The sequence below is a fragment of the Amphibalanus amphitrite genome, unplaced genomic scaffold (assembly GCF_019059575.1).
Source record: "Amphibalanus amphitrite isolate SeventyFive unplaced genomic scaffold, NRLGWU_Aamphi_draft 000055F_arrow, whole genome shotgun sequence".
Taxonomy (NCBI): domain Eukaryota; kingdom Metazoa; phylum Arthropoda; class Thecostraca; order Balanomorpha; family Balanidae; genus Amphibalanus; species Amphibalanus amphitrite.
The window spans coordinates 818028-835393 of record NW_024881551.1 but is presented as its reverse complement, the minus strand read 5'-3'; the positions used below and the strand labels follow the sequence as shown (position 1 = coordinate 835393).

General features: G+C 46.0%; 3 protein-coding genes across 5 annotated transcripts in view; 2 read left to right on the top strand and 1 right to left on the bottom strand.

Annotated features, from left to right (window-relative positions):
* Positions 1-10260, top strand: part of LOC122378147 (neurogenic locus notch homolog protein 1-like) — a 43221-nt gene extending 32961 nt beyond the window's left edge. For all 3 annotated transcript variants that reach the window (XM_043358872.1, XM_043358874.1, XM_043358873.1), the window contains 9 exons: positions 1565-1671; positions 2627-2750; positions 2903-3009; positions 4013-4136; positions 4291-4397; positions 7416-7539; positions 7693-7799; positions 8311-8434; positions 9898-10260. In XM_043358872.1, coding sequence (XP_043214807.1) covers positions 1565-1671; positions 2627-2750; positions 2903-3009; positions 4013-4136; positions 4291-4397; positions 7416-7539; positions 7693-7799; positions 8311-8434; positions 9898-9914 — 941 coding nt within the window. In that variant the 3' untranslated portion in view covers positions 9915-10260. The remainder of the gene's footprint in view (positions 1-1564; positions 1672-2626; positions 2751-2902; positions 3010-4012; positions 4137-4290; positions 4398-7415; positions 7540-7692; positions 7800-8310; positions 8435-9897) is intronic.
* A 1566-nt stretch (positions 10261-11826) lies between these two features.
* Positions 11827-14486, bottom strand: LOC122378146. The gene has a single exon (XM_043358870.1). It carries the CDS (start codon positions 14470-14472, stop codon positions 12547-12549), a length of 1926 nt encoding a protein of 641 aa, XP_043214805.1. The 5' UTR covers positions 14473-14486; the 3' UTR covers positions 11827-12546.
* A 684-nt stretch (positions 14487-15170) lies between these two features.
* On the top strand, positions 15171-17283 carry LOC122378145. Its single transcript, XM_043358869.1, has one exon. It carries the CDS (start codon positions 15187-15189, stop codon positions 17089-17091), a length of 1905 nt encoding a protein of 634 aa, XP_043214804.1. The 5' UTR covers positions 15171-15186; the 3' UTR covers positions 17092-17283.
* Positions 17284-17366: the final 83 nt, after the last annotated feature.

The following is a 17366-nucleotide window of genomic DNA, read 5'->3' as shown; positions in this document are numbered from 1 at the left end:
AGTTTTTCGCCTTTCCCCTGTCTTACTCAATAAATGAGGGAGCTACGGAAACAAAAACGGTGCCAAACGAAAGGTCTCTACGAGACGATTCGTTAGCGCTTAAATTTGTGTTTACATCAGGTCGATTTTCAAGGTCAGAGATCAAAGCTACTGGAAAAACGGCAAGTTAAGTATGTAGTAATATAAAAGCAAGCGTTCTAGAGGACAGAAAGTGCTTAAAACCGGCCAAAATCGGTGTAGAACGAAAAACGATGATTAGGAGAAAATGTTCCGAAAATGTTCACAAAATAAAAGGTCAAAGAAAAGAATGTTCAAAAATGACCTCATACCTTTCCTTTTTATAGAAAATCTTGTGTAGTAAATTCTAAGGTGTTTCCACCTAAGATTTTTGACCTTAGGTCAAATTTCAAGGTCAGCGGTCAAGGTCAAAAGCAAAGAACCGGCACATGTCTAGTGACCTCAAACTAAGTGTTCCAGGACGACAGAATGCATGAAACAGATTGAGAACTTAAAGAAGAGAATCACAGGAATATGAAGATGTGCACAAACCTCCAGGTCAAGGTCAAGGCCATGCTCAAAATTGACCTCAAACTTTGCACTTTTTCGTATATCTTGTACACTAATTTCCAAAATGTTTTGAACTATTCTGAAGGATATCAGGCACCTATTTGTGGCTCATGTTACGATAAAAGGCTGCCCTAAGGTCAAGGTCGGGCAAGAGTGCCCTTGCTAGAGGCTATTTCACAAATTAAAGTCTAGCATTGCAATCTTTGATTATACTAAGCGTTATGAGGAAATGTCTGATTGTCTGACTGCTCGGTATAATTATTCAATGCTTGTGACATTAGTGAAGGATTTGAGACGAATTCTTCATTCTGCGTATTTTGGCATGATAATAATTTGTACCTTGTAAGACCGACGAAGAGCAGTGCTCGAAATATATCAGTGTTATTCTTGTTAATTTAAAATTTAAAAACTTTAGATAAAAACCGTTTTTTTTTTCGTCATATCATGGCTGACGTGTGAGACTTTAAAAATGTAGCCTGGAGGCAGTTAAAAAACTTCATTGTCAATGGTTTCATGTGGCTTGAGAATGAACTGTGGTTCGAAAATGTGCCAAACAATATAATATTTTCTTTTATTGCATTTCCAATTAATTATCGAGGATAAGGTCATTTCAAATCATAACTATATATCTACACCTTTTTTTAACCCCACAATTGTTCTCCGGTGAATTTCAGACAAGTTGGTTAGAGACCTTCAAAAAAGGTACAATCACTCGACTTTTCTCAAGTTTGTCTGTCTTGGCAGATAAAGCAATACCAGAACAGGCCTACGAACACACATATTTGATCAGGATCGGACGATTGGACAATTTTAAAAAGGAGATCTTTCGTGCCTCCCGGAAATTCACGGGAGAGCAGATGTGGGGTTTAAAAAAAGGTGTCGATATATCAAGATGTTCCTCGGTAGAGCACTGCATACTATTTCTTCATATAAAAATAACGTTCACCGTGGTGTTGTATGGCAGTTCCCTGCATCATTGCTTTTCTCATATCTATAGCTGAGGAGCAAGAAGACCCTTGTCAAGATTTTGGCAACCTGCCAGAAGACTGTGGCTGCACAATCGACTCCGACTGCAAGTCGAACAAGTGTCATAATTATGTTTGTGTAAGTCTGGACGTATAGCTAGAAGTGAATTATGCGTTTCGTGCCATTTTAGTGATGTCATCAAATGATGGTTGCGAAGTGAAGGCTCATTGTTTTATGTAGACTTTCCAGTTCGAAATTTTACTTTGAATTAACTGTAGTGCTCGAATGTTAGTATTCCCTCGCCAGCACAGGCGGGTTGGTGCACCCCCTTCCCCTAAGGTATTTCGCAAATGCTTCGCGTAAAAGCGGCTAATCGCAACAAAACTTTCAGTACCTTCGCATTCATCAATGTTACACCTACCCTGGAAATTGCATGACCCTGACAAAAATGACCTTTGACCTGTGACCTATTTCCGAGACCATGCTTGGCCGGAGTCGCGTTTCGGCGTATGTCGGCTCGCATTATCCGCGTGTTTGCAATCTTTCGCGGTTTTAAACGTTCAAACATCTGAATTGATGTTATTTCCATGCATTAAGGTGAATAACAAAGTTACCTGAAGGTCAGGTCAGTTCATTGAAATGTCGTGACTTCGGTTCACTTTTTCGAAATTTTCAAATGCATAAAGACATCATCTGTGATCAAAACTAACACCCTATTCGTGATCAGTACCCCGACCAACCTCTTAGCAGTTCACACGTTACTACGTTCTAACAGGTCCCAATTTTCCCATTTTCCTGACTTTTGAGTCATTGACCTGACCAGTGACCTGGAGGTTCAACCGTTGACCTAGGACCTTTATATTGGGTATCATCGGCTTTCTCTCGTGATGGGTAAAACGCTCGTTTTTTTCAGCAAAGCTCTAGCACGATCAGATGCCAAACGCGAGGGGGTCGTAGCCCCCCCCCCCCTGTGCCGTCGAAGGACGCAAAATGACCTGTGCCGGCGAGGGTTAACGCTTAACGTGACTCTAAATTATCATGATGATTGTGTAAGGTGTGTCCAACATTTATGTAATGTCATTATTTATTGCAGTGCAAGAATCTGCCTTCTAGTAAGAGCAAGGAGGGATGCCAATGTCAAGACAATTCAGACTGCATTGGAAGACTTACATGCGACATGTCTGGATTATCTAGAAATCAAACAGCAGGAACATGCAGTACGTATATAATTTGTTGCCTATGTTAATTGCAAGTTCATATAAAAAGTATCATTGTTATACTGAATGACCGCCAAAACTAACGTTTTAAAATAACGTTCTTCGTGGAGTTGTATGGCTTCACTGTATCATTGTATTTCTCATATTTATAGCTGAGGAGCAAGAAGACACTTGTCAAGATTTTGGCAACCTGCCAGAAGACTGTGGCTGCACAATCGACTCCGACTGCAAGTCGAACAAGTGTCATAATTATGTTTGTGTAAGTCTGGACGTATATAGCTAGAAGTGAATTATGCGTTTCGTGCCATTTCAGTGATGTCATCAAATGATGGTTGCGAAGTGAAGGCTCATTGTTTTATGTAGACTTTCAAGTTCGAAATTTTACTTTGAATTAACTGTTAGTGCTCGAATGTTAGATACCATTGCTGGAATCCAACATTTTTATTTTTTGTTATTCAAGTCAAGTGTTAACCCTCGCCAGCACAGGCGGGTTGATGCACCCCTTCCCCTAAGGTATTTCGCAAATACTTCGCGTAAAAGCGGCTAATCGCAATAAAACTTTCAGTACATTCGTATTCATCAATGTTACACCTACCCTGGAAATTGCATAACCCTGACAAAAATGACCTTTGACCTGTGACCTATTTCCGAGACCATGCTTGGCCAGAATCGCGTTTCAGCGTATGTCGGCTCGCATTATCTGCGTGTTTGCAATCTCTTCGCGATTTCAAACGTTCAAACATCTGAACTGATGTTATTTCCATGCATTAGGGTGAATAACAAAGTTACCTGAAGGTCAGGTCAGTTCATTGACATGTCGTGACTTCGGTTCACTTTTTCGAAATTTTCAAATGCATAAAGATATCATCTGTAATCAAAACTAACACAATATTCGTGATCAGCACCCCGACAAACCTCTTAGCAGTTCACACATTACTACATTCTAACAGGTCCCAATTTTCCAATTTTCCTGACTTTTGGGTCATTGACCTGACCAGTGACCTGGAGGTTCAACCGGTGACCTAGGACCTTTAAATTGGGTATCAACGGCTTTCTCTCGTGATGGGCAAAACGCTCGTTTTTTCACCAAAGCTCTAGCACGATCAGATGCCAAACGCGAGGGGGTCGTAGCCCCCCCTGTGCCGTCGAAGGACGCAAAATGACCTGTGCCGGCGAGGGTTAACGCTTAACGTGACTCTAAATTATCATGTTGATTGTGTAAGGTGTGTCCACCATTTATGTAATGTCATTATTTATTGCAGTGCAAGAATCTGCCTTCTAGTAAGAGCAAGGAGGGATGCCAATGTCAAGACAATTCAGACTGCATTGGAAGACTTACATGCGACATGTCTGGATTATCTAGAAATCAAACAGAAGGAACATGCAGTACGTATATAATTTGTTGCCTATGTTAATTGCAAGTTAATATATAAAAAGTATCATTGTTATACTGAATGCCCGCCAAAACTAACGTTTTAAAATAACGTTCTTCGTGGAGTTGTATGGATTGACTGTATCATTGTTTTTCTCATATTTATAGCTGAGGAGCAAGAAGACCCTTGTCAAGATTTTGGCAACCTGCCAGAAGACTGTGGCTGCACAATCGACTCCGACTGCAAGTCGAACAAGTGTCATAGTTATGTTTGTGTAAGTCTGGAAGTATAGCTAGAAGTGAATTATGCGTTTCGTGCCATTTCAGTGATGTCATCAAATGATGGTTGGGAAGTGAAGGCTCATTGTTTTATGTAGACTTTCCAGTTCGAAATTTTACTTTGAATTAACTGTAGTGCTCGAATGTTGGATACCATTGCTGGAATCCAACATTTTCCTTTTTTGTTATTCAAGTTAAGTGTTAACCCTCGCCAGCACAGGCGGGTTAATGCACCCCCTTCCCCTAAGGTATTTCGCAAATACTTCGCGTAAAAGCGGCTAATCGCAACAAAACTTTCAGTACCTTCGCATTCATCAATGTTACACCTACCCTGGAAATTGCATGACCCTGACACAAATGACCTTTGACCTGTGACCTATTTCCGAGACCATGCTTGGCCGGAATCGCGTTTCGGCGTATGTCGGCTCGCATTATCAGCGTGTTTGCAATCTCTTCGCGGTTTCAAACGTTCAAACATCTGAATTGATGCTATTTCCATGCATTAAGGTGAATAACAAAGTTACCTGAAGGTCAGGTCAGTTCATTGACATGTCGTGACTTCGTTTCTTTTTTTTTCGAAATTTTAAAATGCATAAAGACATCATCTGTGATCAAAACTAACACGATATTCGTGATCAGCACCCCGACCAACCTCTTAGCAGTTCACACGTTACTACGTTCTAACAGGTCCCAATTTTCCAATTTTCCTGACTTTTGGGTCATTGACCTGACCAGTGACCTGGAGGTTCAACCGGTGACCTAGGACCTTTAAATTGGGTATCATCGGCTTTCTCTCGTGATGGGCAAAACGCTCGTTTTTTCAGCAAAGCTCTAGCACGATCAGATGCCAAACGCGAGGGGGTCGTAGCTCCCCCCCCGTGCCGTCGAAGGACGCAAAATGACCTGTGCCGGCGAGGGTTGACGCTTAACGCGACTCTAAATTACCAGTATAACACCTTTTGGGGCGACTAACGGAGCGAGCGAGAGGGTGAGCCTTGCACGTGCGAAATTTCGAGGGGGTACCTCCAGCTGACTTGTGCACGGCACCCTACTAACCGGTCTCTAGCGATGTGCCAAATTTGAGCACAATCGGCCGAGCCGTTCTCGAGATCTGGAAGCGGCACCCTGCACGTGCGCACGTGCAAAATGGGTCCCAACTGACTTTTGCACGGCACCCTACTAACCGGTCCCTAGCCATGTACCAAATTTGAGCGCCATCAGTCCAGCCGTTCTCGAGATCTGGAATCGACCCCTGCACGTGCGCACGTGCAGCAGCACCCCTACTCCGGCACATGGATATGCATTGCCTAGTGGGTGCCTACCTGCATGCCAACTTTCAGCGCAATCGGCCAAGTAGTTACCGAGATATTGCAAAAATTACAAAAGTGACACCTCTTCGTTTTGCACGTGGCACGTGCATAAGGGGTCACCCATATGCATCGCGAATAGTCCAATACTTGGTAAACGGAAAGAAGCTACCCTACAAAAATTACCGCATGTAAATCGGTCAAGGGCGCTCATACTCAGAAATTTCCGTTAACCCGGCCGGGCCCGGGGGGTAATCCCAACCACCGCAGCCCGGGGGGGCGTTTTTCGCCCCCCCCCCTGTCTAACTCCGTAAACAAGGGAGCTACGGAAACAAAAGCGATACCAAACGAAAGGTCCTTACGAGACGATTCTAATGCACCTAAAATTTTTGACCTCAGGTGAATTTTCAAGGTCAGAGGTCAAGGTCAAAGGCCAAAACCGGCACATGTGTAGTGATATCAAAGTAAGCCTTCTAGAGGACGGCAGGCTGCATCAAACCGGCAAAATTGGGTGTCGAACGAAAGAAGAGAATCTGAAGATCCTGAAAATGTGCTCCAAATCAAAGGTCAAGGTCAAGGTCACGCTCAAAATTGACCTCAAACTTGGCACTTTTTCGCACATCTTGCGTGCTAAATTCCAAGATGTTTTGAAATGTTTTTAGGCTTATCAGTTCCCTATTTGTGGTTCATCTTACGATACAAGGCTGCTCAAAGGTCAAGGTCACAGAAGAGTATCCCTGCTAGAGGCTATTTCACTGATTCAAGTTAGTAATAATAAATAAGACAATTTTGCCATCCGGAAGCTCTAAATGAAGGCTTAGAGGAAAATAGATGCCAGATTCGTGATCAGCGGGTACAAATCCATCATAAACGACCTTCAATGTGTCAAGGTCAACCAGAGGTCATTCGAGGTCACATGAGGTCAACATGAAACTTGACCTTTTCCGAACAAAATATATATCATTCGACGCGGCTTGACAAGGCGAATGCGATGGTACCACTGCCGTAGCTCTAGGACCATTTTTGTCGAAGTTATTTGCGAAAAACTAAAACCACATTTCGGGGTCGTTGACCTGACCTCTAACCTCAGGTCACCAAAACTATTTTTCCATTTTTCACTAGGTCAAACGCTACACAGCCGTGCTCGTAATTTGTCTTTATCTCTAAAACTCTATTTTTAGCAGCTATTTGAAGTATGCGTCTGTGACGCCGAAGTTTGCCGTGCAGGGGTCTAGAAAAATGGACCTTGTGACGTCATCAAGGGGGCTAGGTCCAAATTTTTTACTTCAGAAGATGTCAAATTGATGGGAGAAAAGGTACTGAAAGTTTCGCCTTCCTATCCCTAAAGGCTGAAACAGACTCTTTCCGCGTTCAGGAAATCGCATGCGAGAGCCTATTCAAATACATTATATTTCTTCCCGCTTCAATCGCATCCGGGAGGTGCGTGCGATTGATGCGAGCGTGCTTCCATGTATTTTAATAGGCTCTCGCATCCGATTTCCTGACTGCGTAAAGAGTCTGTTTCAGGCATAAGCGTTCGGGAGTTATCGCAAATATTCGCCAGGGGGGGGGGGGGCGAAAAACGCCCCCCCCCCGGGCCCGCGAGGGTTAATCTAAGTAAAGACTCCGCTCGCTTCGCTCGCTCCGTAATCATGTTGATTGTGTAAGGTGTGTCCAACATTCATGTAATGTCATTATTTATTGCAGTGCAAGAATCTGCCTTCTAGTAAGAGCAAGGAGGGATGCCAATGTCAAGACAATTCAGACTGCATTGGAAGACTTACATGCGACATGTCTGGATTATCTAGAAATCAAACAGAAGGAACATGCAGTACGTATTTAATTTGTTGCCTATGTTAATTGCAAGTTCATATATAAAAGTATCATTGTTTTAATGAATGCCCGCCAAATCTAACGTTTTAAAATAACGTTAATCATGGTGTTGTATGGCTTCACTGTATCATTGTTTTTCTCATATTTATAGCTGAAGAGCAAGAAGGCCCTTGTCAAGATTTTGGCAACCTGCCAGAAGACTGTGGCTGCACAATCGACTCCGACTGCAAGTCGAACAAGTGTCATAATTATGTTTGTGTAAGTCTGGATGTAAAGTTAGAATTTAAATAGGCGATTCGTGCCATTTCAGTGATGGCATCAAATGATGGCTGGGAAGTGAAAGCTCTCATTGTTTTATGATATTGGCTTTTTCATTTCGAAAATTTTCTTTGAATTATACCTATAGTGCTCTTAGGTGTTGTTTTTATCCGCTGGGACTGAGAGCGTGAGATGATGTTTTTTCGTACTCAAGCGTAGATGGGTAGCCATATACGGCTGCCACGGTTGACAGTGATGACATCATTCATCTTTAACGAGCTTGCAAAAAGATGACTGATGTCATCACTGTCAACCGTGGCAGCCGTTTGGCTACCCATCTACGATGGAGTACGAAAAAACATCATCTCACCTATAATGCTCGAATATACCGTTGCTGGCACGCAACATTTTCGATTTTTTTATTCTCGCAAACACCGTATGTGGCCTTTAGCTATCCTGTGGATTCTTTAAGTTGTGTCCAACATACGCGTGAGCTTATTATTCATTGCAGTGCAAGAACCTGCCTTCCAGCAAGAGCAAGGAGGGATGTCAATGTCAAAACAATTCAGACTGCATCGGAAGACTTACATGCGACATGTCTGGATTATCTAGAAGTCAAACAGAAGGAACATGCAGTAAGCATATAATATTGCCTATTTCCATTGCATGTTCACATAAAAAGTGACAAAGTTTTACTAAAGACTCTCCAATCACCCACAAGCAAAGAACATAGTCTAATATTTGGTAGATGGAATAAAGCTACCCTTCAGAAATTACCGCGCGCCCCACTGGGGGGAGGGGGGCTATTCATAGCCCCCTCCCGTTTTTCTGCATTAACTTCCAAACCGCTTAACGTATCGACGCCAAGCTTTCAGCACCTTCGGCTGCATCAATTTGACACTTTGTGTAAAAATATGAACTTCGTAGCTACCACAGATCGGCCAAAAAGACGTCAGAGTGACGTCACGTTCGACCGATTTCGACGCAAAACATTGAACCACGGCAATCGCTCCCAAGAGCTCCGTTTTTAAGCTAAATCCAATTTCGTTGCATGCGACGACTCAAAATAGAATGCGCTATCAAACTGCTATCTCGGATGTTCAAAATTTGAATTTTTTTAAAATCATGTATATTTAAACTCAAAATTTACATTTGTATTTTTTTCAAACAGTTTTTGACTTTTCGAAAAAACGGAATATATGTGATATAACACATGCTTTTGACCCACTCTAGCAAGTTTTAGCCAGTTATCTTCAAAAATGACCATGTTATATGCATTATAGCAAAAATTTCACAATTAGAAATTTTTAAAATCAATTTTCAGTACGTATTTGACATCGTACACCAATATAAATAGCATCATCGTTTTCCTGAGCTCAAAACACATTTGATAAACACTTTTTTGTTGAAAAATTTCAACTGTAAAATTTGACCTTTTTTACCTCAAAGTGGCCTGACCTAAGCTAAATTCAACTTAAAATGACCTCGAATGACATAAAAGACATCGAATTCGAAATCTATGGCCGAAATGGACCATAAACCATGTGTCACGTGACCGATGCATGATATTAATATTTCCGTGACCTGTGATGACCTGACCCTGACCTGAAAATCAAAGTACAGGTTTGGTATCCTCAGGGTATCTAAAGGATCTGTTCACGAGTGTATAAACCAAACGTAATCCTGATCTGACTTGTAAGACGGCGGCCAGAGCCCAAAATGTGAACTCTGGCAAACATCGATAATGTTTTCTTTGACCTGACATGTGACGTCATCGGTGACTTAGAGGTCGATAAAAGTAGGTTTTGCCCGACAGTTTTTCCGGGGCTATCAGAAGCCGTTTGAAATTTGACGATCGGCCAAGTAGTTTCGGAGTTAGGAGGGGGAGCTATGGATAGCTCCCCCCCCCCCCCCGGTAGGGCATGGTATGCGCAGACCCCAGTGGGACGCGGGTAAATTGGTCACGTGGTTGCTGAGATATAGCCCTCACAGTATCATGACCACGGTCAGCCAGCCGCTCATACTCAGAATTTTCCGTTATTCTACGAAGACTTTGCTCGCTTCGTTACCATTACCATACCATACCGTTCTCTTGCAGCTGATGACACAAGATAAAAACTCCGTGAACATGCTCTACATCGACAGCAGCCAATGCTTAGAGGGGGCGTCCACACGGCCACTGTCAGCAGAAGTTCCCATTGAGGCAAGGGGCTGGCCACGACCACCCGCATCCTCACGAGGGGTCGTTTGGCGCGAGCCCCCTGCCAGCGTCATAGCCGACACCGCACGACGGATCGATGCAACCAGCTTTCTGGAAGGAATATTTATACATATATAGGAGTGGAGTTATCCGAGTTATCCCAAGTGTCAGTAGTGGTGCTGGGTTCACGGTTTTGTGTCTGTATGGTGTTCGTTTCAGTTGTCTTCGTCATGTTTCAATATATTAGATAGAAGCATCCTACTCAAGCATTTACCCTGGTTCCAGGCTTCAAGCACGTGTGTGCGTTTGCAATAAGCATGCAATAATAATAATAATAATAATAATAATAATAATAATAATAATAATAATAATAATAATAATAATAATACATGTTTATTTCGTATCATAAGTGGTATACATATAGTCAATACACTAAAACAGACACGCAAACACACCACCAAAACAAACAATGCACAAGCCAGGTACTCTTTCCTCAGAAGATCTGGGGACGAAGTGGCATAGCTACAACGCGGCGGGGCGAAAAAAGTAGGGGAGGGGCGTTTAGCGCCCCTACCCCCTCCCCAGCAAATCGCGGGATAATAAATAATTCTTGGAGGTGGAAAACAACAACTTGGAAAACTTACAGAGCTGTTTTAGAGTCATATTTTTCCCAGGTTTATGTTTGTATGATATAAAACTTTATCGGAATTCACTGGGATTGTATTGCGTATGCAAGTCCAAATATTTCGGCCAATATTGTTTGGCCTTGGTCACTGGACAACTACAATAAATAGCCTTGAATTACCCTATAAGTATAGCTCACATTGCAGCGATACGCAGCGTATCGCTGCAATGTGAGCTATACTTATAGGGTAATTCAAGGCTATTTATTGTAGTTGTCCAGTGACCAAGGCCAAACAATATTGGCCGAAATATTTGGACTTGCATACGCAATACAATCCCAGTGAATTCCGATAAAGTTTTATATCATACAAACTTACAGAGGTGGAAAACTTAGAAAGCGATAGGCATGCACAAATCACACTGCCCATGTATATTGTACAGTGCAGGCGAAACTATGACATAAGTGTCCTGACTACCATCAAAGTTTATCGAATGGTGTATCCGTCATTCACTACAAAGCCGTAATACGTATCCAGTTTCAGTGTTGGCATTGATCATCCTTTCCAGGAGTTCAATTAGTAGAGTGGGTCTTTAGAAGCAAGCCCTCGGTCGTCGCGCCGCAGTCAGGTTCACGCAACATTGTCACGCAACAATGGCGACGGATATTGGGAAAATCAAGAGGAACAGTAGGTATGGAGCACTGCTGCCGGGCAGATGCAGGGAAACCTGCCTCGTCCAGCCAAACGTCGCGAGCTATTCGCACATGTTGTCACCTGTTGCCAAAAAAATAAATAATGCATCAAATCACTCATCATACCCTAAATCAAATAAAAATGCAGATAGGTACGTACGTACAGACGGTCTTTTGAACAAAAGGCACGATAATTAGTTGTCTTTTATATTATACTTATAATATTGCACTTTTGTCCGCCTATACTCATAGGCGCGGGAGCCGGGGGGGCAGTGGGGGCAGCTTGCCCCCCCAACTCTGGGGCCGTGGGGGCGGTGCCCCCACAGCTTTGAGACGGAATACCACACTTTTTTTTGCAAATGTTTTCTTTTTTGTTGAAAAAGCCGAGGGACGAAAAACAAGTGGCCTAAAAACGGTGAGAAAACTAGATTTGGGGGTACCCTAGGTTGATCTCTATTATGGTGTGCCCCCCCAGTCGGAAAGTAGTTCCCGCGCCCCTGCCTATACTGTCCAATCGATCCAGTCAAACTCAATTGCCACCTTCGCCATCCTTGCTGTCAGTCTCTCTGAGTGATGAGTCGCTGATGACTCAACTCGACTGAACAAGCATATTTATACAAAGCATGAGGATTGAGAAGTATCATCAGCGGCGGGTAATCTTACAGTACGAGTAAAATTGTGAATATTGTGAATACGTCCGTCGTCCACTGAAGATGGACAGATATTTGTACATTTAATGTACAATGTAAGTACATCTTAAGTATAGTCAGTAATTACACCTAGCGAAACAAGGTATAATCATAGTGTAATAAATAACTATTTATTACACTATGGTATAACGGATCATTGGCAGGACAAATCTGATAGCATCTGGCTTCCGATGGCGTTGGGCTCACCTCAAACCATATTGACACATTGGAGTACGCTCACAAGCAGGCACGAGCACACGGACGTGCCAATTCCCCAAAAGCTCCTTCCCCGATAACTCTTTGTTCCGCTATCCACTAAATGGTTAATTGTCAACATGGGTCACTCTCGAGAGTTGGTAGATACTGAGCGAAAATTGTTAGATAATTCAACGTTTGCCATATATGTACATACCTATCGTCTATCGATGAGGAAACTCATGTATCGTAACATATCGATTACAACATGATCTTGGTATGGGACACTCATCGCCGAGCCTGATCGCTGGTCATATAATTAGGTATATGAGTATATCGATTACAGGATTAAGCTATGGAGTCAGCCCATCTGTCTGATTTCTTCTTGGGGATTGTCTCAACCCGGTCGTTATCGAGGCAGCCGAATGTGATCTTTTTGAGGAGTTCCACGATCGTTAGCAGTGAGAATCCCATCGTGAGTCCCATGTTTCCGCCAAAATCGGTGAGCAGACTGCCGGCCGTGTAGGCCGCCGACTCCTCGATCACCTGCATGTCGCCGTCGACGCGCACGGTGACCGTCACCTCGTGGTCGGAGGCGGTGCGCGACGACGCCTGCACCACGGCCGAGACGCGGCCCTGCCGACACGGGCGCGGACACGCGCAGGACGGAGGTGCGGCCAGCTCGGCCCGCAGCCGCTCCAGCTGCGTGGCCGTCTCGCACTGCGGCAGGCCCTGGGCGGTGGCCGGCCAGACGGCCTCCAGCTGACAGCCGGCCTCGCGAGCGTGCGCGGCCGCCTGGCACTCGGACAGACACCGGCCGCGGCTGTAGGCCGGGTCCTCTTCGCAGGGACGCGACTTTCGGTTGAGACTTCGCAGCTCCTCCATTCGGACGTCCACCTCAACCCAGTCCTGGTTGTTGAAAATCTCGAAGGAGCGCTCGCGGAGTCCGCTGGGAGCGTCCAGCAGCGGAACGGGCGCCGCGTGCAACATGACCCTGTATGTGATGAACTGGATGGCATCCGGCGCACCATTAAAATCGATGAAAGACGTGACGAAACTCGGAGGCGCATAGCCTTCAACGCCTATTTCAGGTGCAGGGTAAAGATCGAGTATCATTTCCGTGATGTTTGTAGAGTTCGTGCCGTTGTAGTCATCGGCTGTGTAAAACGTTGGTCCCTGTGTCGGCATATCGCTGTCCTCTTCGGTTGTCGTCGAGTCGAGCTCGGAGTCCGTTTCTGTAGTTGCCGACGACGCCGTCGCGGTTGCCGATTTCGTCGTCATTTCCACCGCCTCGATTACAGTTGTACCTGTAGCATTTGAATCTGAACCGTTCCCGACGTTTGGGTATCCGTCAGATGCATTAACTTGCGGGAAGTTTGAAGAAGAAACGTTGACAACTTCAGGAGTCCAGCGGTTCCCTCTCAGTTCGAGGACGACGGTGGCGTCCTCCGCGCTGATTTCCTTTTCCAGGGCCATCAGCGTGTAGCACCTTTCCTTGGTCTCCAGGACGTGCCGCAGCTGCCATTGGCCTCCCTCCCCGGGCATACAGCTGGAGTGGCCTCTCTTACAGCTGATGACAAACTGGTCCACACTCCGGCTGGTCTCCACCAGAAGGCGCTCAGACCTCGGTCGGGCCCATTCATATGAGTTAGTGATGGATTGATCAATTTCGTTGCTTCTGTTTACCAATCGATCCAAAGTACAGATGGTGTTGCTGATGGCTGCCAAGTCAGGTGAGTGGATGGCGTCCACGGCTTGCTGAAATGCACTGACAGATTCATTCATTAGACATAGCAACCGAGATTTTGTCTCATTCATCACTACATAGCCAGGTGTATATCTTGCATCCAGTAACGCCTGATAGTTGAAATTAAAGATGTCGAATGCAAGATGCAGCCTGGTTTCCGTAATATTCAGTAGCTCATCACTGTGAACAGACTCGACAGTCGACGGTCTAGCTGTCTCAGATATATTGCGTCGGTAGAACTCCAGTAGTTCCTTTGCTTCTTGAAGCAGTCTCAGCGTCTCCCAGGAGCGGAAGCCCAGCTGGTGATAGCTATCCCAGGACTCCTGTTCGGCGACAAACACGGCCTGCTCGTCGACGAGCTGGTGGCAGACGGTGATGGCCGGCGGCCGGCTGGGCTGGTACGAGACCGTCGTCGACACCGGGTGGGAGAGGAAGTGCTGCACCTTGAGCACGCACAGCACCAGCAGGCCGATCACACAGAGCAGCTCGGCGAGCGCGTACACGGCGCGGCACGCGCGCTCCAGCATCGTGCCGCCGCGAGGCCGGCAGCCCGTCTGAGGTCGCGGAGCGTTGCCCGCCAACGTCGGCTCCTCTGTTACCGTGACGACAATCAAAATAGAGCATACGGGTGCATTTACCTAATGACAACGCTTCGGGTTGCTGCGGTAATTTCGAAAACGAAGCAGTACGCACGCACAACAGAAGGTGGTCAATGACATATGGTGGTCAGGCGACCTAATTGCTCGTCAGTATTGTATACTGTTTGAGGCAACAGTAGCTCTCAGATCATATTACAATCCTATATGCTATTATTCGTGCATTTGTGGCAAAACAACATCAACTGAACCGCAGTTGAAGGTTATGGTATTAGACGCAATCAAAGCGTTTCTCAGGGCAGGGCACACAATAATATTGGGTGATATGAAAACATAATATTATGTGGTCAATGCAAGAACAAAACGTATCGTTTGCAATGACAGAAGTATGAGGACTTTAGAGACAAATAAAACTTGAGAGTCCATCCAAAGTGGAAGTTTCCTGCGTGCAATGCTTATTAAAACTTTCAAACAAATGAGCTCCACTGTTGGGACGCGTCTTATCCAGGATCGCCGCTTCGCAACTCCGAGTGTCATTACCTAAAAGCACCCGGATCAATGTTTACCGCACCATCACGGGATATGTGGGAGTCGACGGAGCACGGACGGCGACCTCAGACGGGCTGCCGGCCTCGCGGCGGCACGATGCTGGAGCGCGCGTGCCGCGCCGTGTACGCGCTCGCCGAGCTGCTCTGTGTGATCGGCCTGCTGGTGCTGTGCGTGCTCAAGGTGCAGCACTTCCTCTCCCACCCGGTGTCGACGACGGTCTCGTACCAGCCCAGCCGGCCGCCGGCCATCACCGTCTGCCACCAGCTCGTCGACGAACAGGCCGTCGGCGAACTCGAGAACCAATTTTGGATCGAGTATTCGGACACGTTAGATCTATGTTTGGAAATCAGCAAACTACTTCAACAAACAAAACTGGCTGTGGAGGATTTTCAAACGCGACCAGACGTCAGCAATGAAACAGACGTAAGTGCAATGGAACGAGAATCGTATGACCTGATATTTATAATAACAAGTGTTCTGAGACAGTCAGTCAACGAAACAAAGGAACTTCTCATGAGACAACTAGAGTACAATTATAACTACGCATATTCGACGATGAACATTTCACACAATCAACTGGAAGGGATATTAAGGGAAACTCTTGAAGTAATGCAAGAAGTCTTACATTTCGTTAGCCTGTACGATTCTAAGGCGGTTAATGATACAACTCAAGGCATCGATGGCTTACTGAATGTGACCCAGGAAATCCAATTGAACTTAGCCAATATGTTTGAGCTCTCCAAGCCATCGCCGGTGCGTCTGCTTGCCGAGGCCAGCCGGAGTGTGGACCAGTTTGTCATCAGCTGTAAGAGAGGCCACTCCAGCTGTATGCCCGGGGAGGGAGGCCAATGGCAGCTGCGGCACGTCCTGGAGACCGAGGAAAGGTGCTACACGCTGATGGCCCTGGAAGAGGAAATCAGCGCGGAGGACGCCACCGTCGTCCTCGAACTGAGAGGGAACCGCTGGAAGCCAAACACTGTAGAAAAAGACGATGATGTCACCACAGAATCATCAGAAGCATGGTCAACTCTTTATGAAGACCAAGGACTCAACACTACCAACACAACATTAGACGAAGGAACCACGGAGACAACAGAAGACCCAAGAACGGAACAAGAGCCCACGGACAGCCCTGAGACAACCACCGAAGCTGATTTCATTTCGACAACTGAGGCTGACATTGACATAGTCCAGGAGACGACATTTTACCCCATCGAAAACTACAACGACACGTACACCCTGCTTCAATCCTTCAACCTCACGCCGGTGAAAGTAGCTATTGAAAGAGTTGCGCTGATGGTCCCAACTTTCCCAGAAATACATCGGATACAAGCTCCTCCTATCTACGTGAGGTCTTTCCAGAATCTGCAGAGTTCGCCAGATGCCATCCAATACGTCGTCTATAAGGTCATGCTGCACGCGGCGCCCGTTCCGCTGCTGGACGCTCCCAGCGGACTCCGCGAGCGCTCCTTCGAGATTTTCAACAACCAGGACTGGGTTGAGGTGGACGTCCGAATGGAGGAGCTGCGAAGTCTCAACCGAAAGTCGCGTCCCTGCGAAGAGGACCCGGCCTACAGCCGCGGCCGGTGTCTGTCCGAGTGCCAGGCGGCCGCGCACGCCCGCGAGGCCGGCTGTCAGCTGGAGGCCGTCTGGCCGGCCACCGCCCAGGGCCTGCCGCAGTGCGAGACGGCCACGCAGCTGGAGCGGCTGCGGGCCGAGCTGGCCGCACCTCCGTCCTGCGCGTGTCCGCGCCCGTGTCGGCAGGGCCGCGTCTCGGCCGTGGTGCAGGCGTCGTCGCGCACCGCCTCCGACCACGAGGTGACGGTCACCGTGCGCGTCGACGGCGACATGCAGGTGATCGAGGAGTCGGCGGCCTACACGGCCGGCAGTCTGCTCACCGACTTTGGCGGAAACATGGGACTCACGATGGGATTCTCACTGCTAACGATCGTGGAACTCCTCAAAAAGATCACATTTGGCTGCCTTGATGGACGCATTTAGACTCATTCCTTATACCTATTTTAGAGTAGGTAGTGTAAGAAAGCAATGCAAACAGCATAGGTGGCAGATAATCTGCAGACTGGTGGCTATTTAATAAGTGGTGATCCCGTCTATTTGTCTGTAGTTGTAATTGTGTTGCCTATTTTGTTAACGACGCTCATTTGAAGACTTGTGTAAAACATACGTTCAAAATGTGTAGGGGAGAGTGGGGAAAGATGCCCAGGGTTTGACTTTGTCATATATTATTCGAAAATGACGATCGGAAAGCCAAAACT

Bases quoted from the DNA above. Each gene is read 5' to 3' on its own strand.
- LOC122378146 (XM_043358870.1), bottom strand. From the start codon at position 14,472: ATGCTGGAGCGCGCGTGCCGCGCCGTGTACGCGCTCGCCGAGCTGCTC.
- LOC122378145 (XM_043358869.1), top strand. From the start codon at position 15,187: ATGCTGGAGCGCGCGTGCCGCGCCGTGTACGCGCTCGCCGAGCTGCTC.